This window comes from Athalia rosae, chromosome 6 (assembly GCF_917208135.1).
Source record: "Athalia rosae chromosome 6, iyAthRosa1.1, whole genome shotgun sequence".
NCBI lineage: Eukaryota > Metazoa > Arthropoda > Insecta > Hymenoptera > Athaliidae > Athalia > Athalia rosae.
In genome coordinates, this window is record NC_064031.1 from 13,548,133 (window position 1) to 13,569,565 (window position 21,433).

At 44.7% G+C, this 21,433-nt stretch overlaps 1 protein-coding gene across 6 annotated transcripts in view; it reads left to right on the plus strand.

The window, feature by feature from the left end:
* Window positions 1-21,433, plus strand: part of LOC105693237 (protein pangolin, isoforms A/H/I/S) — a 116,206-nt gene that overhangs the window by 87,104 nt on the left and 7,669 nt on the right. Inside the window, exons 1-9 of one of the 6 annotated variants that reach the window (XM_048657527.1) lie at window positions 4,280-6,483; window positions 7,031-7,253; window positions 12,806-12,896; window positions 13,617-13,712; window positions 14,040-14,180; window positions 16,691-16,773; window positions 16,903-17,033; window positions 17,786-17,951; window positions 20,715-20,784. In XM_048657527.1, the coding sequence (XP_048513484.1) occupies window positions 4,741-6,483; window positions 7,031-7,253; window positions 12,806-12,896; window positions 13,617-13,712; window positions 14,040-14,180; window positions 16,691-16,773; window positions 16,903-17,033; window positions 17,786-17,951; window positions 20,715-20,784 (2,744 nt within the window). In that variant the 5' untranslated portion in view covers window positions 4,280-4,740. Of the gene's footprint in view, window positions 1-4,279; window positions 6,484-7,030; window positions 7,254-12,805; window positions 12,897-13,616; window positions 13,713-14,039; window positions 14,181-16,690; window positions 16,774-16,902; window positions 17,034-17,785; window positions 17,952-19,150; window positions 19,311-20,714; window positions 20,785-21,433 lie in introns of those variants that run through there. The other 5 variants (XM_048657528.1, XM_048657525.1, XM_048657526.1 and 2 more) reach the window with 5 other exon arrangements.

Here is a 21,433-nt window from a genome sequence, read left to right on the forward strand (position 1 = left end):
AGAATCGGCCCACTTCGATCGGGCTGCCAAATGCAAGATTTTCACCCTATACGCACCGGGGAGTACGTCGTGGTACCGCCTCTTTTCTATTCCCTTTTCTTTTTTTCTTTCTTCTTCTTCTTCTTTTCTTTCCGCTTTTTCTCTATTCCCTCTTTTCTAGCCTCCCTGCCCTTTACATCCTCCCTCTCAGACCTCCCCTAGCATCTTAGAAAACGGCTCCGGGTCACCAAAGTACTCCCCAAGTTCTAGCCTCCTGCGTTACTGCTCCACTTGACTAACACTTCTTGAAAAAGTGGTCGACAATTTTCCACCCTTGACTCATAATCCTGGAAATAGGTGTTGCCGGCTCCCTAAAAATTTTAGATGACTGCGGAAGATCTACTTGTAGAATATCGCCACCGCGCCGAATGGTTTTCTTCAACTTAAAATCTTTGAGGGGTACGGAAATTAGAAACGAATATATCTTACGACCTCGTTCTTCTTGCTCTTTTATTCTTGGAATATTACGTGTACCGTACCGTATTCCGAAATACGTTCTCGCTCTGATTTCGGAAAATTCTACACGGCGCCAAAGCAATGCCGATGGTATACACACATTTTCGCGCATTATTATTTATTCTATTTTATTTTTTTATTTTTCTTCGACACACATTTCCAGCATCCGATCCGCGCGTTTTATACAGCGAATCGATTCTCGGAATGTTTATTTATGTTTATACAGGCATGTTTTAAAAGGAGATAAAAAGCACCGCGGTTTCGTAACTTGCGGGAACGGCTGCTGGGAAGGGGGAGAGGGTGAGAGAAGTACGGGTGGAACAAGTTGAAAATCTAATCAATAACTCGTGCGGTAGTGGTCCTTCCCGCGACGCTCTTTGCCCCTCTGCTCTTGAAATTCGCGCTGTCCTTTCACCTGCAGCAGCTGCTGCGACAAAATTTCCTACTGCAATTAATCTCGGAAACTGTCTACAACATTTATTATGAGGTCAATCACATTCTTGGACTGGGTCAAAGTTATTTTAGAGTTATCTTATAACAAAGTTCAATAATTTCTCGGTGCCCCAGATGCGTGAAACTTATTGAAGTTTAACTCGTGGGGTTGCTCGCGAAAAGTACGAGCTTTTCGTTGGAAATTTTCGGATAAATTTTTACCAAAAATTCACTCACTCGATCATACGATCATTTTTTTTTTTTTTTTTTTTTTTCAATAAATTCTGCGTCTATCTAGGTGAAGTCATGAAATTTTTATCGAATTGTTAACGAAGTCGGTGGGGGGGGGGAGACAGGGGTGAATAAAATTCACGATGATTTTTTTCTTGTTTTATTGCTTCGCGAGCAAAAATAAAGCATGGAAATAAAAAAGACTTGTGAATTATTCGAGTGAGATATTTTTGTACGATTGTAAATACACTTTTATACGCTCATTGTACACGCGTACGCCTTGGTGCACGCGAAAAACCTGTTCCCTTTATCGCGCCAATGGCACAGTTTCCAGTCGCGAGTTGTAGGAATTTTCAAAGAGACGAAGGAAAAAGAATCAAGACACGCGTCACACGTTTGATGTCTTCGGAATTCGGACCAGTGGAGAGAGAGAGAGAGAGAAAGAGACGGAAACGTTGAATACAGCGAACGAGAGATGTGAGGGAATGGTATGAAAAAAAAAAATAAAAAAGGAAAAAAAAAAGATGTAAAGATTGGAAAGAGAGAAAAGCAAGTTGGGTAAAAAGAAAAGCAAAGAGAGAGGGAGTCAAGTCTCGAAAATTGTCTCGCTGATAAAATGAAACGGTTCGAAAACGGATTAAGATATTTTCACCCGTGTAGAGATCCGCACAGTTTGACGCGAACAACCCCGGAACAACCTCGCGTGGGCGTTCGTATTGGTGCGTGGTGTTCGTGTCGGTGTGGGTGGGTGAGCAGAAAGTCTATTGATTCGAAGCAACATCAAACGAATCGACCGATCGGAACGGGGTGGCTAAATTACACTTGCACATGACTCGAACGATTCTCAACAAGAATACATCGACCCAAGTTCCTCCAAACTTTTACCTACGAGCATTCGCGTACGCGAACAAAGTGCGCGGGGTGGGTGAAAAAAGGCAGAGAGATAATCGAAAAAGGAACTAAAATTTTTCGGAACAAGATTCTGCCCGACGAATATTTTCTAATCATCCATAATTCTCGAATAGAAATACAAGCAGCTCCGATTCTCGGTTTTACGGGGGTCGTTTCGATCGACTACCCCGCACGCGAGACCACTTTATCATCTCGCGTACGCGTACGCAGGGCTATACGGCGTACACACGTGCATGTACACACATCTTTGACTGGGTATTCTGCCTTTTACATATATCTGCGTGCGTTACATGTACAGGGCTACCGCCGTGGGAGATCGAATATTTAGCGTAACCCCTCCGCGCGCCTCGCCCGCCTCTCTTCTCCGTCGTTTATCCCGCACTCCCCATCGCCGCTCTCCTTCCTCCATCGGTCCTCGTGTATCGTTTGATAATTCGAGCCATCATCGAGAGACGTTCGCCTGTCCGTCGTTTCGGTCGTACGGTCGCGCACCTACTTTATCCCCATCCCCGTCACCGTCCCCGTCCACGTCCCCATCCCCCGTCGCCCGCTGCCATCTCCATCTCCCTTTTCTCCTCGTCCTCGTCGTCGAGCATCACCGCCACCCCCGGGGTTGGCCGCCTTCTCCTCCACCTCCTCCTCTGACTCCCACGTTGCCCAGGCAACTGAGCTTGGGGTTGGCCACCCCCGCCCCTGGGTACACCGAGCACTGGCTCCATTCAACGCCCTCATACTCCGCGCTTGGTAGGAAAATGGAGGAACTCCACTGGAAGCCAGTCGGATTAATGTATTTCAAATAATTCATGCACTTCTACCTGCCTGCAGAGGCCACCGCGCTACTGCCGCCGCTGGTGCCGCTAGGTACCGACCAGCCTCCCTCGCCGTTTGCCTAGCCAATTTTCAACGTTTGAAATTTATTTCTTCTCTTACATCCTTCCCATTATACCGTGGCGCCTAGGTGTAGCCGTAACGTAGCTGAGATACGGGGATAGCTAATAACCACCCCCTACCAATACCGACGAACGAACCCCTTGAACTACTCCGGATCTCGAACACGCCGTCGACTCCATTCTTTGCCCCAGACTCGCTGGAAGAGCTGCGAGGTAATCTTTTCGATACTCGGTACAAGCTCCCCGTTTATCTCGATCTATTTACTCGGAATTGCACGGCTGAGCTAAAGCTAACTGCTAAAGTATGCCGCTTCAACCGAGCGCAAGAGCGAAAATCTTGAATAATGCATCGCTGCACGTTCTGCAGAAAATAAAAATAACCGGGAGCTAGGTGATTAAATCATCGTCATCGTCGTCGTCGTCATCTTTCCGATAACCGAAGCCGTCATTGAACATTTCCGAGACGTGGTTACCGCGCCCCGATTAACGGCCGGTACACGCTCGTCGTTGCCAATTTTAGAACACTTTACGCCACCCGCTAATGCATATCTAAAAGTAACAAATGACTCGACTCGATCTCAGAAAAGTCGCTGCATCGAGGAGAAAAAATCCTCGAGTACTTTTTAATAACGCACTTCAACGGAAGTAATATTTACGTCGTCTCGTCGTCGAGTACAATACTCGCCCGAGTCGTCGTCGACGTCGTCGTCGCTACGGTTTTCACGGGCAAAAATTTCCGTCGTCTGGTTCGAAGTGAAAATGGAATTACTAATCCCCCGGTTTACTCGTATTTCCTGCACACATGCGCCATGTTATGGAAACCCACGGTGCAACGGACGAGTTCGCATAACTCGTTTCGATAAACGTTAATCACTGCACTGCAGCAGCTGTAGACCGCAAACGTTGTCACGGATCCGCTTTGATGTGGGTAAAATCATTACATGCCTTCCCCGTTAATTATTACATCACTCGCCCGACCTGGACCACCCAAAATTTGTGCATAAATATATATATGTGTATATCCGACCGAGCGACGACTGTGTATCCCGCCGACTATTTCGACCTAATTATAAAATGAAACGTAATAAAATATGACGACACCGCGTGTTCGAAATTTCACGAATAAATATTCCGCGACGTGTCCACGTATCTACGAAGTACCGCGGAATCGGCAACAAGTTTTTCGTCGGCTCGGAAGACCTTGGATCGGCTTCAAAATCGCCCTCGAAGACGAGGAGGGATTCGGGAGAAGCTTTTTCTTCTTCGTACATCGGTTTCCGTACTACTTTCCACGACGACGGCGAACCGGGAGAATACGTCACACCCGTCCGATTTCGCCGTACATTCGGTGAACTTTGAAGCGATAGACGAGGACGTCGTCGAGGACGAAAAGGAGGATGACTCGGTCGGACGGTGGGTCGGCGGCGGGTCGGAAAGCCGCGGTGGGGTTGCCAGAGAGCGACAGAGATACCAAGAGGGATCCCCACGCTTCTCGGTCGCTTTCGCTTTGTGCGCGATGGGCGGCGGAACATCAAAGCCCTCCGTTCTCGGTCGGGCCTTTGACGGTTGCGTCGCTGCCGCTCAGTCACCTCTCGGTCGTGGGACGGCTCGCCTGATGCAGCACTGGCAGCGGCAGCAACAGCGACGTTACCGCCGTCGCAATCGTCGCCGAAAGTCCCACGAGGACGACTTTGGTGTCGCTTAACTCCTCGCGTAGTGCATCGCCGAAAAGGATCAGCCTTTTGTTCGTATCGCGTGAAAATCCCCCCCTGCGATCGTCATGTCGCTGCGGGGGGGTAAATGTGCGCGTCCAAGAGCGGCCCGAAGAGGAGGAGGAGGAGGAGGAGGAGGAGGAGGAGGAGGACTCAAAGTACAGGAGGATCCTCCGACACCTCGGGGTGATCCCGATAACCCTGCCGACGTTCGTGCTTCGGATGCACCTGATCGGAACATTGGTAGCACTGGGACGAAGATGATACCGGAAAAGGGCACCGCTGCCGCTACCTCGGCAACGGCGAGGCGCCAGAGACATCGAGAGGGTCGATGCAGGGGTGGTACGCGCGTGCGCCAGGTCCTGGACGACGACGCCGAGAGCCTCGAAAATAGCCCGACGCGATGGGTCGAAAGACGTCGTCGAAGCCGCTCCGATTCACCCTCGATTACCACTACCACCGGCCCCGCGAATGAGGCCCCGGATCCGATCGGGGACCCGCTCGAGGTACCGACCTCCGAATGGATCGGAAAGTGGCACCACGACCGCACCGAAGATAATTCAACGGCGGATATCAACGAATCCGATAATCCCTCCCATTGCACCGCGAGTCCTTCGTCGGCCGCTATATCTTCCAGCGAAACTGAGAGCCTCAGATCGGCCCTCAAGGAATTCGATTCCAGTCGAGTTTATCTCGCCCACGTATGCCACCTGGACTGGAAGGACGTTCCAGGACGTCGTTCGCCACCAGGCGTCGAAAGGGTGTGGGTCGTGGGTGCCGCCGATCAGGAAGGCCGTCACAGAATGCGACTTCTGATAGCCGGAAAATACTGGAGACCCCGATGTCTTCGAAGGGTGAACATGGTCACCCAACCGGTAGTGTATGCCGGGGGTGGCAGGGGTTCGCTCACACCGGATCTATTTCTCTGGTGGTTCCACAACGAGTTCGCTGCCGCGGCAACCGTTATGCACCCTGACGGGGCTGTTCTGGTCGCCGAGAGGGCGGATTACCTACCGCCCGAAAGCGACTGCGTAACAGCCGACGGTCTCATCCGTTTGGTAATCGTTTCGCCCGACTGTCTCGAGCCGAGACTGGTAAATTCCGAACTTCGGGTACGACTCGCGCTCGGTCTTCTCTCCAGCGGACTGATGGACATCAAGCGGGGTGCCACCGAGATCGGACTCGTAGGGCACATAAAAAAATTCAACCTGAAAGAGGCGTTCGTAGGCCTCCACAGAGCTTGGCTGAACGTCCGTTCGGAGACGTTCAGCAGAAGCTGGTCGGCGATTCGAAACGACCTGGAAATCGGAAGGGAAAATATCGGGGGAGCGTCCGGACCCTCGTGGTTGTCGTCGAGGTTTCACGGCGTCGCGGAGCAAAACGAGGACAGACTTTTGCTGGAGGAACTTCAAGGACTAGCGCGAGACGCGGGACTCGAGGTGGATGAGACCGACGTAGCTACGTGGATCCTTGACGAACTACCGCGAGAGGAGGGTAGCGTTGAGATCGCACTGAAGAAAGAGGTCGATGCGGAGTACAGGGAAGAAGACGAGAACGAAAGGGAGAATGACACGGTGTTCGAGACGTCGGCTGAGAAAGAGGAGGTTGAGGATGCAAAAAAAATTGACGATAAAGAACGCGGCGAGAACTCGGATTTTGAGGAGGAAAATTTTGGTACCGAGGAGGAATCCTGTAACGCCGAGGAAGCGACCAAGCTACTCTCACGAGTTCTTCTATGGATGGAGAGCGAGCCCTTTGATCCTGGCCTCTTACTCGCGGTGAGATCAATCCGCGATACCGCGGTCCTCGTGGTAAGCACCGGTTGATTAGGGCGAAACCACTCCAGTCATCGACCACCTTCCGTCTCTATAGGCTCGCTTGACTCGCCCGATCAAGGCAGAGGGGGGGTACAGGAGAAAGCTTCGTTTCGATTGAAAAACATCGGCTGGCTAATTTTAGCCCAGCCTTTACGGTTATAGGAGACGAATAAAGAATATTCAAAGCAAAAAGGAGAAAAAGATGAAAAATTAGTCCTTCAATCTCAACAAGTAGCTATAGAAGCGTACCTCCAACCCCTGTGTGCTTCTCTCTCTCGCGCTCTACGTCTTTCCTTGCCCCGCTCTTCCGGTATATTCCGATATTTTACTCATTTTTATCAAAGTTCTGTTCGCCGTCGAGATTGAAAGAAAAATTTCATCGAAACGACGGGGATACCTCGGGGCATTCGAGAATCTTTATCTTACTCGAAACTACCCGACAGCCACCCGCTGTACATCCACAATCGCGCCAAATTCTTTTTTCCCCCCGAATCATCGAAATAACGACGACTGATTGTTCTCTATTTTTTTTTTGTTACAGGCGAGCAAGATGGGTCTGGCAGGGACGCACCCGAGTGGTCTCCCTTTCTTTTGCCCGAACGGCGATCACCTGTCACAACCACCCCCCGCCCACATGGGAATACCTCCTTACGGCACGCTGGACGCGAGCAAAGCGGCCGCGGCCGGTGAGTATTGGCCACCACACGGCCCATCTACACACCCCACGCACTGGAAACGACTCCTTGCCGCAGCAGCCTCCACAGGTCAGCAGCCCCCCTTCCCTCCGCCTATACCCACCCCACGCGCACGATAGTAGACGGTAACACATTTCTATGGCCACAGCCTACGATCGTGAACGTGAACCGTCGACACTGAAATACTAACACGCAGAAAAGCTCGCACGCACACCTAATTCGCTGTAACACTCTCTCATTGCTTCGGCGTCACCCCGCACCGCACTTCCTAATCGACGATTACCTAGTTCGTCATCCTCGAACCCCCAAGGTGCAGGAGTATATCTGAATCTGGTTTCGAAGACCGTCCCCTTCTCAGTTATTACGAGTACATACAAGTCACGCGAGACACGAACCGTTTGGTGATGGTTTGAATTTTTTTATAGTGTCCTTTCGCTCTCTGTTTCGTTTTGATTGATAAACTAAACGATACAGGTGATGACGATGGAATCCTTGAAAAGGGGAACGGTCTCAACGGTCACTAAATGCTTTATTCGTCATCAGTCAATGCTGCCACGGTAGCTTTTCATTAACACTTGAATTTTCATTGCGGAAAGAAGTCCTTTTTTTTGCTTGCTTTTCGGGACTTGAAACATGTCTGGAATTTTTTTTTTTGGCTACCGCATGACGTACGAAAAAGGATATAACAGCTATGCGTACAGGTAGATTTATCGTTGAAATGAAAATGTGTTGCTCAACCCAATGCTGTTTCAATGGCTTGTTAACTATGGTGCTAATTATTGAGAATTTGATCGCACGATTATTTGAACAATGATCATTCGATCAACGAAGCGTCCGACTTTGATTGTAGTTCAACTTGTTCGTACAATTAATTGTTTCAGCATTGTAGCCCGCAACTAGGGTGGAGGTGATGGGTGGTTACGACTAAGGTGGAGGTCAATTTCGCGAATATTGCATGTCACCATATCTAATTTCAGAATAATTGTAAAACGAAGGACTGACGATTAAGCACCCTCGGTACCAGCGGGGAAAATCGGTTAAATGAAAAATCCAACGATCTATGTCCGTTTCGACGAAAGCTTTCTCAATCATAATTCGGCTAAATTTATTTCTGAAAACTCTCCTTTGATAAAATTTATTTGCTTCTGGTTTCCTATCGCTCGTTTTCTTCTTATTTATTTTACCGTTTGCTCTTCTCCGCCTTTGAACTCTCGTTGTATAATTCTCAGTCCTTCGATCGATGTCCGATGAGACGCGATGATAGATTTTTCACTATACCGCGCGCAACTTATTCGCAGGACAGATGAGCGCAGATTTCCTCAGATTGTCACGTTCTACGTGATGTCGACAAAAGATTTACTCAATAAACCTGTAAAGCTGATATTATTAATAGCATCGTAAAATTTCTGTATCAGCCATAGTTCGCGATTCATCATTTGCGAACCATCGATTCATAACTCAGCGCTACTTTGATCCGTTTTTAAAAAAAATCTGTCACCCGATCTCTCGAATATCAATTCGTACGGTCTCGCGTCGGATGCCTCTATCTATAACGTCTCGCGAACGAAACCCAAACAAACGCATTGTTTCACGTTCGTCGTTCTCCGATGCCCCGTATTATACATTGCGCATCAAAGTCGAGTCCGACTTGTTGTTCATCAGTTTTCCCGGTGTATTTTTGTGCGGTGTTTATGTCGTCGTACAGCGGTGGGTGGAGTAAATATTGACATTTTTAAGCGAATAATTGGGAGAATATTTCACGTGGAGTCGAGGAGATACGCGACCGAGCAAGCAGCAGTTTCTCTTGTGGGGTCGTCGAGAGGTCGTCGTGGGGGCGAGTCGTCGAGAATATATATAGAGGCCCAGGTTCGGTCGGTAGTCGGGAGTCGGGAGTCGGATGCTGGGCGGGGGGATTCGGGGATGGGAAAGACCCTCCTGGCTCGCGAACTGGCGTCGAGTACGAGAATAAGAGGAGAACTCACCATTAGGCTAATCAGCCAGGCATGCAGCCTCCCTTCGGAGCCGGGTCAAGGGGTTCCACCCCCCACCTACCTTCGGTCTTCCAGTAGCCACCTACCTACCTACCTTGTACACCGCGCCACCCTCTGGCTCCCTAGCTACACTTTTCCATCCTTCGTCAGCGGACAACCTGCTCGTCGACGTCAACTACTCGAGCGGCAGGGAAAAAAATTCTTCCCCCTCGTCTCTTCGCTTTCTTTCAGTTTTTAGCTTTTTCTTTTTTTTTATTGTTTATTAATTTTTTTCCCCCCCCCCCGGTTCGAGACTATCGCGGAATATTTGAGGTACGACTAGTTTTCGAATCGCGCTGTAAGATTATCGAATTAATTGCGCCACCTCCGCGTGTAACGGTGACGACGCGAGGGGGTTCCGTCGTCGTCGAGGTGCGTCGGGGTGCATTGTTGCCAACCACCGCTGATTAATGAATCCGTTTTCGAGGGTGAACTCTTCTGTGCGGTTCGCAGTCGACGGTAGGGACGGACATTCGATATAGCTACCTTTGCTCGTACCACCCTGCAAGGTTTCCACCTTCTCCGGGTACCACCTTGCACTACTTGAACATCGAACCCCGATAACTTCTTCTCCCTCGAACTACATTAACTAATTCACCCGTACAGCGTAATTCGTGCACTAGGTGGGATGAAATGCAAAATATCAAGTACAGGGTGACGCTAAAATACAGAGTACAAAAATGACCGAGTGCATATAATGACCCCTCTTAAGAATCACGCAAGGGTTGGTCAAGGCAAAATTGAGCATCGAGTTTTACGGTTGGCTCAGTTACGTCGCACGGCGAAGGGGGACGTTGAAGAGCGGAGTGAGAGTCGAGAGAAGATAGGATTCAACCCGGGCTGTGTATTCCGGAGGGATTCGTACGTATACGGGAATCGAAATTGGGAACGAGAAAGGCGGGGGGGAAGGGTGGGGTACGACGGGGGCAGTTTTGCCGTAGGTTCGCTCTCGAGGAGATGCGGTGAAAAGTGGAAATCGGGGCGGGAGGGATGGAAGAGGGTCGAAAACGGGGGTTGGCAATATCCTGGCGAGTCCGCGAGCTCTGTCATGTGTGCTTAATCACTTTCCAGTCGACTCGGCAGTCTGCAAGCCCATTATCGGCGTCTCACCACCCGGAAAATTACTCTTTTATTCGCGAACAACCCAAAGTACCGGGGGCACCTATCTACTAGATATGCATTATATACGACTAGGTACACCCGCAACTTCTCCTCCTACTCGCTACCTACCTACCCGCAACTAGATTCTATTCTATTTATCCTCGTATATATCACACCGACTGTGAAATTCATTTTCGCGACCCCGTGAGGATTAATTCATCACTTTGCGCCACCGACTACCTATTCCTTTTTATTATCCGAATATCATTTTAACTTGGATTAGTTCGTCGGAATTCCTCGGGTATGCGGCGAACTGCAGTCCAACTTTGTGTTTTATCTGATAACTCGACCCGCCCAATAATTTCTGGCAGAAGCGAGCTCGCCGGAAATATAATTAAAATTATTCGTCAAACGGCCACCCGCATACGACTGCTCGTTCGTTCGTTCGTTCGTTCGCTCGACGTTGGGAAACGGAAAATTGGAGGAGTCCTATTCCGTAGCGTCGCGACGCCGTACGTACCGTCGTCAGGTCTGTCATTAACCCCGACGAAAACGAGGAGCTCGTAGTTTCCTCCGCGCAGTCGTATATACATACAAATATATATAATCTGTCCGTGTACACGCGTGTAATTCATCTGTATATCCGCACGTGCGTGAGGATCAACGCCGCGTGCAACGTAAGGGGGAAGGAGATGGTTTACAATTACAATAGAGCTAGCAGTCTGAAAATTGAAAAAGACGCCTCGTTATATATACGTTAGGATATAATTACGTGGAACCGCGTCGCCGCCAAATCGGTCAACCCGATAGACTTTACCTCTCTTTTTCTCTGTGCGGTTCCACGCGTCCGTTATTGGCCTCGTCAGTCGATTCGAGCGATCCTCGGCCCCCGCCCCCCTACACCCCCCCTGCCCCGTCTCTCTGACTCTTACGAAGCCAATATATTAAGCTTCTCTCCGGAAAGGCACGCGTCAGACACGAACGTGGTCTCTGATGTTTTTTTTTTGTCTTTCTTTTTCGCTATTATATTTCCCTTTCCACGGCTAGTTTTATTTCTCATTACCTAGTTCCTTCCTCTCGAGGAATAGCCGTTTATCGAGCGAGAAATTCGGTGCTTTATTATATCCTGTATTTCGCGGTGATCTAGCATGGTTTTTTATTCACTTATTTTTTCATCTGTATTATTTAAAAGCAGCGGAAAGCGTCGATTTATTGGTAGAGCAGCAGCTATTCGCCTCGCGCCTCTTAATAGAAATGTCGTTAAACCGACTCTAGGTTTTTTTTTTTTTTTTTTTTTTTTTTCTTATAACTGCAGCGGCTAGATAAACGTTTTCCGCACTTAATTCACCGGCGTAAGTTTTTCAAAAGAGTAAAAGATTGTTAGGCCAACACCCGGGGGCTTATTGTTCCTTTTTTTTTTTTTTTTTTTTTTTTCGGACCAACGACGTAATTACGGTCCGCAGTAGCCCGCGCCACGGCGATATCTCAGACGCGTTTTATGTACAGTAGTTCGTTTCTCGCTCTTTTTGAGTTTTCGGTGTTATGTTAACCCGGCGCTAACGAGCAGTCGGAAATCCTGAGACGGACGCCTTCCACTTTCCATCGCGTGCACGCGTATGTACAACCGACAACGCTATTTCTCTCCACGCACGTGCTACCGCAGCTACAGACCTGCAGTATACGGTCGTTTTCCCTACCACCACGTACGTCTGATTACGAATCGAAATAAATTATGGACCCCTCAAATTTTACCATCTATAACGCGTTCGTTAGCCAAGGCCGTTTCCAATTTTTATGTCAACCTTAGAGATTGTCGATCCGAATTCGTCACGCGTCGCAGAAAAAAAAAAAAAATTAAAAATCACAAGCGTACGAGAAAAACTTCGTTCTTACCTTCGGAGATCAAAAGTCGGGAAAAACGGGCAAAATAACATTTTCTAGGATGCTGAGCGAACTGTGATATGTTTTGGATAACCGCGATCGTTTCTGTCTGCACAAATATTGTACCTATTTTCATTCCGATATTGAAAAAGAGAGAAAGAGAATCTTCGGTGGATTCGCTAAGTAAACGTACGAGGAAGGTTCGGACCGCTGACCGGTGCCCTCGGGCCACACCCTCCGATCTGTTGGTTGTCCGACCGTAAGGGTCTTTTCCGGGTACGAATTACCAATTAGAACTATCAGGGTTGTTATTATTATGCGCATTTTACCCTGGCCTCCGCACCCTCCAGCTGCGATCTTCCTCCCCTATCGCAATAGAGATTTTAGTTCCACCGATGCGACATTTTTCGTTTTATTTTTTTTTTTTTCATTTCTTAAAATAGGGGCATCGCACATATATATACATAGAGGCATCCAATTTGAGTCGCGACCGCGCAAGACCGCTGGTTTCATGGGATTCGATAACATTCTAATTAATCCGGAGTGGCAGAAGGTAGAGATAATCAAACGACGAATTAGTAGACCAATGTACGTCACTTTGGCTTTCAGGTCTGACGAGGGCGCCCATGTACCCATTTTCGACAGGCCAATACCCCTACCCCATGCTCAGCCCGGAAATGACGCAAGTCGCCGCATCCTGGTAAGTACCGATCGACGTCTATTTACGTAATATCTTTTCCCCCCCTCCCCCTCCTAGAATATCTCGACCTTATTATTAATTTATAAGAATCTTGTGCGTTATCGAAGAATATGTGGCAGTCGCACACCGGACATGATTTTCCATTTCCCTTTCCTCGTTTCTCCACTTCTACTTAACGGGATTCCGACGTCGAACCGTCGTCTGCGACTGTCTGCCTTCACCGAGTAAGGGGCTAATTCGTCGGACTGGAATTCCCATCGGATGGTTGTAAGGATTCCAGTCTCGTTTCTCAAGAAAATCTGAGCGCAAGTGGCGCGAATAAGGGTCGGACGTACGCCGGGTGGGCGACGGCGCTTGCGGTGGCGAAATGCGATGGCGATGGTGGTCATCCTCTTGGTTCCGGTCTATTAGGTCAACTACACCCTCGTTCGTCCGACGGTTCTCTCCACCCCGCTATACTGCCTCAGATTTTTTTTTCCCCGCTTGTTATTTGCCTTCTGGCCGACCCGCCCCAAATTGAGATTTTCCACGCCCGATTAGGCCCTCTCCTTTTGTTTTTCTTTTTTCAATCTCTTCTTTTCCCGTCTTGCCGACGCGCGGTTTTTATCCCCCCCTCTGTCCATCTAAATCTAATCAGACGATTCGATTTCGAGGTTTTTTCTCGATCGATTATTCGTTTATCCCGATATGCGGTGAATGAGGGATTGTAATAAATTACAGGCACACGCCGAGCATGTATCCAATCTCCCCGGCAAACGCTGGATTCAGAAGTCCTTATCCAACGAGCTTGCCAATCACCACTTCCAGTTTACCAAGGTTAGTATGTGATGTTTGAAAAATTGACCGCGATCAAAACTGTAATTTAACAATAAATTACTGTAGACTACCGTCTATATATTTTGTGAGATGTAACTTTAATTTCGTCTACCTACTTTGGTCTCTCGTGCTAAAATTTTGTAACCGGGTTATACGTACGCAGGGAGTTATAAACCCTTTTCAAAGGGGTATGTATATAAATTTTGGGAAATCTCACCCCCCGAAGGGGTTTGAGAAATTAAATTATGACCAAGCCGTCCGTTATACATATAACGCGCTCTGTGCGATCGTTATATCATAATTATAATTCTGTACGTTACGTTTCAGTGAACTCTACAGATTTTCACCTACGGGTCTGATGCCTCCACATCCCGGTCTCAGTCAGCACGCTGCACACGCGTTAGCGTCACACGCACTCGTGTCATCTGCCCCGAAACCGGATCATTCCACCTTGGATCACAATCATAGGTATAATATAATACAAATTTACGTACGTCTATTTTGATCAACTCGTCGGAAACAAAAAAAAAAAAACTTCTCAAAGTGTCCGGTATACGGAAGAACGGGAGAAGAAGGAGAGTTTTGCGAGGTGTTTTGCGAAATCGATTCTCCATGCGATAAAATGAATTTGAGGGTGGTTATCACCCTCGTACGAGAAATCCATGAAACATCTCACACAGTGAGATCAATGAGATGTGTGTAATTTTTTGTTTTGTACGAGGAATAACGTTGGCCGATAAAATATCATAAAATCCGAAACGTCCGATGGCTGCTGCTGCTGCTAACGCTGGCAGCTGCATAACGTATAAAGCAAAAATGCTGCGTCTGTAGGGTGCAACCCCGAACGATAAGGAAGTAGATCGCAATAGCCGTTCGTCGGGAGAAAATATAGTTGCAAGGGTAGCCGCCGGGGGTAGCACGTCCTGTATAACTACGACCCTTACATCATTTCAACCCCCAGCTGCTGCTGCTGCTGCTGCTGTTGCCGCCAACGTCGCCAGCTTCGTCAACGTTCAACGAGAGTTGAGTTGAGTCGGGTTGAGTAACGTGCGCACCACAGAGACGAATAAAGACATATGTATAGGAAGTTGCATACGTAGATGTAAAATACATTGATATGTCGAAGGTAAAGAGAGAGAGAGAGAGAAGTAGTAATGGGGTGAAAAATACGTGTGGGAGAGACAGACAACTGGAGAGTAAATTGGGAGAGGGGGAGAGACACTTGCCGAATGGCAGTGGAGCACCGCGTAGACACAGGGCGTCTGCGCTAGCCTTTGGGGTTCGCGTTATTGATCATTACCTCTTAACAGATTTCTAATTTACACTAGTACTTCGTTTCGCCTGCATAATTTTACTTTTGCTACGTATATAAATCGTACAAGATGGAGAAAGGAAACGGGGAGGAAAGGACGGTGGTGTCGGAGCTGGTCGTCATATAGATGTTACATCATGATGCGACGTCGTTAGTTTTCATTCGTCGGGAGAGAACTCGGTAACTCCGGTGCAGCAAATATCCACCCCTCAGTCATACCGAAAACGCGGATGGATATCGAAAGTGCGAGATACTCCGATGGTCTTGTATTGAACTGATATCTATATTTGAGAAAGAAAAAAAAAAAAAAAAGTGTCTCATCCCCCCCTGTCAAGTATATATTTAATCTTGACGGTTCGGATCAATAAATATTTTAATGTTACTTATCATTGTTAAACCACTGCGCGGATATGTATGAGAAGAGTATCTTCCGAACCCTCGTGATGATTCGAACGGTACTTTCGAACAGTTTCATATTTTCACCGGTGTTTAGAATGAAATCGTCAAGACAGGGGGATATCTGTTGAAGGGTTTTTATCCGACGGGAAATGTAATAAATAACGCCGTCGTGTCGTCGAGTGGATTCGCGCGTCGGCGCTTACAGGGGGGTGGTGGTGGTGGTTTAGCGTCACGACAGTGGCGCCGCGCGTCCCGCCAAAAAAAAAATGCCATTTTCACCCCTTGCGCGAATTATACATTGATAGGGTACTACTACAATGTAGTCGTAGAGCCATGAATTGCAATGACGACCGTGTGCAACGCCTCGTACAGCAAATAATCAATCGTACCTTCGCGCGCTCATTGACGAGGGGGTAGTAGTTAACGAATCCTAGGGGGTGATAATATCGCCGTGCAGAAATATAAAACAAACGTATTGTCATTATCCGTTCAACGAATAGATAAATTTCATTATAATCAAACAAATAAACGCAAATGGAGTGACTAATAATTGTACCGTCTATTAAATATTGATAATAGACGTAAAATATAACAAAATAAATATTGAATTGCATATGGCGATGGAGCCCGAATGCCTAGAGCCATTAAATTTAGTGATAAAAAAAGGTGGCGGAGACGAAGAATCGAACCTCATCAAAAGAAGTGACTACAGCGAGTCGATTATAAAACAGCAGATCATAGACGACGATAAAGTTGAGGAAGAAAAAATTGACGAAAACATGACGATATTTCAAGAGGCCATTAAATCTGGAAATATGACTCTGCCCACAACGGCAGACGAAAAAGTTCTAACTGCTCTCTATATGAGTAGTCTCGTACAAATGTCAAATATGACATTACCGAGGAACGTTGCACCACCTTCGTTCAATACCCAACCAAATTTTATGCAACTCCTTGCGATGGTCGAGGCTCGTCACAGGATGTGGCAACACATGAGCTGGAATTCTGGACCGCAAAATTTTATCAGAAATCCATTGTCCATACCGCAACCGTTTTTCGATACGAATCCGGTAGCCAGTTTACCGGATCAATTGCACGCCTCGCAAAACTCTACCGTTGTTTCGTCGTCACCTTCGTTGAAACATGAAAATTTATCAGGCGATAATAAACAAAATTATTTCAAACGGTACACATTTGAAAATTTTTCATACCGCGATTACGTTATTATTCTATCCTCTAACATCGTGTCCGAATTTTTCTTTTTCAGGTCTACGATAGATCAGAAAAACTCCACGTCGTTAGCAACGGATAACACAAAAAATCAGGATACGGGACAACAGAACAATCAAGGTAAGGATCACTGGCTTCGATTTTTTTTTCTTTTTATTTTTATATTACATTATACACCACATGTCTTGTACATTTTACTCACATCGTACGCTGTTTTTCTTTATTTTTTTTTTCTCTTCTTTCTATCAGATAAAAAGAAACCCCATATAAAAAAGCCCCTGAACGCGTTCATGCTCTACATGAAGGAGATGAGGGCAAAAGTTGTTGCGGAATGTACGTTAAAGGAGAGCGCTGCCATTAATCAAATATTGGGAAGACGAGTGAGTAAAAAAACTCTCTGAATTATTTTATTTATTTTTTTCTGAGTTTGTAACTGTCTCGTCTGAAGTCTACGTCGAATATTTCAAGGAAAATATTGTTACTCTCATTGTTCGACATTCATCATCAATTTCGTCAATTCATAAATTAGGCAAGTTGATTCATTTCCCTGGAGACGACGTAGGCTTCAACGTTTTCATACACGTAACAGCCGATTGAAATACTAGTGGAGATTTCATCTAACTTCGTTGTTTGTAAAACTCTCAAGTATTATGTTCTTTCAATTTCACATATGCGCGTTGTTTGATGAAGTTTCAAAGGCTGTTATCTATTTGGTTTTTTTATTCTTAATTTTTTTTTTTTTTTGTCTATATAGAAACATTTCCTTTAATAACATAGTCATACTCGTCAGGTTTGCATGCCTATTAACACCTATTTGTATCTTGTACACCCGTACACGTTTGAAACTAAATATTTTCATTGAATAAATATAGAGCATTGTAGGTGGGATCTATGGAATGAATATATAAATATATATATATAAATACATACATGAAATATGTACATAGATATATACCGACGAGAAGAGGGGGTGGGAGGGTGAAATATTATCTTTTTGATGGCGTTCGCAGAGATAAAAATAATCATAAAAATCATGCAACAAAAAAGAAAAATACTAGAAAGTTTGTGAGAAAAAAAAATCTAGTAGAATAATAAAAACATAGAGAAGATAAAAAGGGGATATGATACGCAGTGGCACTCGCTAAGTCGGGAGGAGCAGGCGAGGTATTATGAGGCTGCCCGACAGGAGCGCCACCTTCACCAACAGCGCTATCCTGGCTGGAGCGCGAGGGATAACTACGGATACGGCAGCAAGAAGAAGAAGAGGAAGAAAGAACGCTCCGCAGATCCCACCGGAGGTACCACTTTCCAGTGCTAGAACAGCAGGCCCTATTAATCATTATAATAATTAATACTACCTATTGGTTGATTGATTGAAACGATCAAAGTCTTTGTGCGTTTTGTTTTCATTTATTTTTCTGTATTCTCTGAGCAAATTGAATTTTTGGATTGTCTGTGGGGATTGTGGAATGTGGCAGCAGAAACGGACTTTGCGAATGCATAATCTGGCCAACTCCCTAAAGCGGTATATTCGTCTCAAAGTCTGTACAGGATGTCTGGTAGGTAGGTCTAGACTGGTGTATATAGGATCAAAATTTCATTCGTCACATCCTCGACAGATTATTTATTTTCATAATTTTTTTTATTTTCTTTTTTTCTCTCTTCATATAATCACTGCATCATTTTTATTTCAAGTCCAATGTTATCTGTGGATATCGAAGAACGGGATAGCTGTGTTCTATGATAAAACTAACTTTGATATGATTTTTGCACAACTTGCTGCTCTTATGCTTGCTGTGTATACCTATGATACGTCCGGTGCTATTTTAATGCACCTGGCGCGAGACTCTACCGAGTCTCTTGATACCCAATATCGATCAATCGATCGGTTTTTAGGTTTTTTCGCTGTGATTGTTTGCACAATTAATCAGTTTTTATTTTCTCATTATCCGCCTGTATATGATCATATACATTGTTTCATCGTTGAACAATGCACTTCACATCTCTGATCTGCCCTTGTCAATTTTCAGAGAATCGTCCACTTATTTAAAGCCATTCATTAATCATTGAAAAAAAAGGGACGATAAATTGAAAAAGAAAGAAATTTTAATCCACAACTATTTCTATCCACAGTAAATGTTAACTTGGAATAAAATGAACCGTGCAACGAGGTATGCCTGTCGATAAATTGAGAAACTGATAACGAATCCCCTGAAAAAAAAAACCCCTATCAGACACCCTGTAAAATTATAGGTACCGATCGGATGATAATAAGCGGTGCAACCGAGGGGGGCAACTAGGCTGTTCTTCTAGCACTTTAAACGGAAAGTAGGGACCCCAATGTTATTGAATATATAGATGATTCCTACATGATCTAAAACTTGAGTAAATGCAACAACAGGGTGGCGGCAGTAGCATAGATATTTTTCTTCATTAAATATTGTTTAGCCACGGTCTTGTACAATATTACAAAAAGTGTTTGGTTCTCTCTCGGTAGTGGCACGCGCTAGGGCGAGAGGAACAGGCCAAATATTATGAGTTGGCACGACGGGAGAGACAGTTGCACATGCAGCTTTACCCTGACTGGTCTTCCCGCGCAAATACCAACCGAACTAAGAAGAGGAAGCGCAAACAAGACACAAACAGTGATCCTGGAGGTACCCACATGCCTCACTCCACACATTCTTACAATCCCCCCATTATTACATATATTATTATATACTATATTATTATTACTATACTACATTATGTTGCATGTTTCCCCATTTCGGGGTTTTGGGACAATATATATATATATACATGATATATATAATATATATATGCATATAAATATATGTGTATACATGACTACCCATGTATACATAGATATGTATAGTATACACATGAATTGATATATACACAGATATATTTTTTATAACGTATACATTCATATATTGATTACGTATACAACTTTGGGGACGCTGGCCATCTTGCATTTTTACAGGGACCTACTCCGCAATCAGACAATCCTAAGTGTTTAATTTTTTTTTTCTCACAGTCATTTTTCTCCTGTTCAATTTTTCAATTATACATTTTTCCTTTGATCGTTTCAATGTTGCCTGATCCTTAATTTTTGTTATTATTTCTGATTACATATCCAAGTACCTGAGCCCAAATTTTTTATTGTTCTGTTTTTTTTTTTCTATATTTTTTTTTTCGTTTCTTGGTTAATACGCCTACAAGCTTATAAATCCAGTTTATTGCCTAAAAGCTTGTGACGCTCAAATTATCGCATGATATTAGTTCCGCCTGCCCAGGTATTATCGACGTATGTAGAGCTTGCACTATATTTTATCTCGCAATGCATCTATATCAAAATTTTACATTGTTCGTATTCGATAATTTTTCGTGTTTCCACCTCTATTTATTTTTTGAAAGCTTTTGCACATATTAATCACACCGTTTATACGTCGATAACTTTCAACTTTATTGATCATTTAATTTCACAATAACTTCAAGATATTTAGTATTTCGATTTTCAAGCGTTAGAAATTTCTAGTCAAATAAATCCCAGTGATTTTAACCCGCTATCATTACGTGATTATAAACAGGCATAAATATTCTAGACATCGTAGAAATCATAAGATTTTTTTCTCCTTTAAAAACGCAATTTTATGAAAGTGTAGTATAACTCAACCCCTAATGCCATGATGTTCGGTATCTTTTTCTATTTTTACATAGTTGATCTAATCTATCCACAGCTATTTGTGTATGCGTGTATAACGTCAACTGATAAAATAGTTGCTTGCACTATTTTTTTTATAAATTTCTTTGATTATTTTCAATCAAATCTTACATAAAAACCACAACTGCTGCCTGATCTTGAGAAAAAAAAAAAAAGAACTAATAAATAAAACTTTAGAGCTTGCTTTCTTCGTATTTGTTTCTATCGATCAAGCCATAATTTTGCCGCAAATACTCAATGCGCTTTTTTTTGATAGAAAGGTGTCTATTGTTATTGCTGTTTGATTATCAGATCTTCAAACACTATTGATACTTATATAATTTTTATATATTCACAGGTAATAACATGAAGAAATGCCGAGCCAGGTATGGACTAGATCAACAAAGTCAATGGTGTAAACCATGCAGGTACGTCCGGCGATTCATTGTTAAATCACTAATTATAGGTGCGTGATATCTTTCTGGTTTACGAAGCAAACTGATTCATTGAATTTCAGCTATCACTAGACAGACGTTAATCACTTCCATGTGTGTGTATATATATATATATAAATATATGTATTTATGGACAAGGGGAAAGGATAAATATATATATTATATATATCTTTTTTTGTGTCCGAATGATGCTATGTAAATTCAACAATTTCATTATTTCAACTGCGAGCACCTGAATTATCTTCTCTCGCCGCACCTGTCACGGTTTCTCAAAGATTTTTGTATTCTGTACTTGGCATATTGTTTGCAAGTGTAAATTACACGCGAGTGGGTAGAAAATGTTTCAACGAGTGTCTAACAACACGGTTTCTTAGGTCCCTGCAGGTGACAATATGATTGCAATTTATCAGTAAACAAATAATTATCTATCTCCTTGACCCTTTCCATTTTACTTCGATGATAATCATATATGCAGCGCATAATATATTATTAAAATTAATGTGTAAAAGTATCATATTCAATGAATACGTATACCCAATGAAGAAGATTGAAGATTGTCAGAAAATGTGTCTTCCAAAGAGCGAATGCATTTCTCTCTAGTAATGGACTATCACGATAGTAC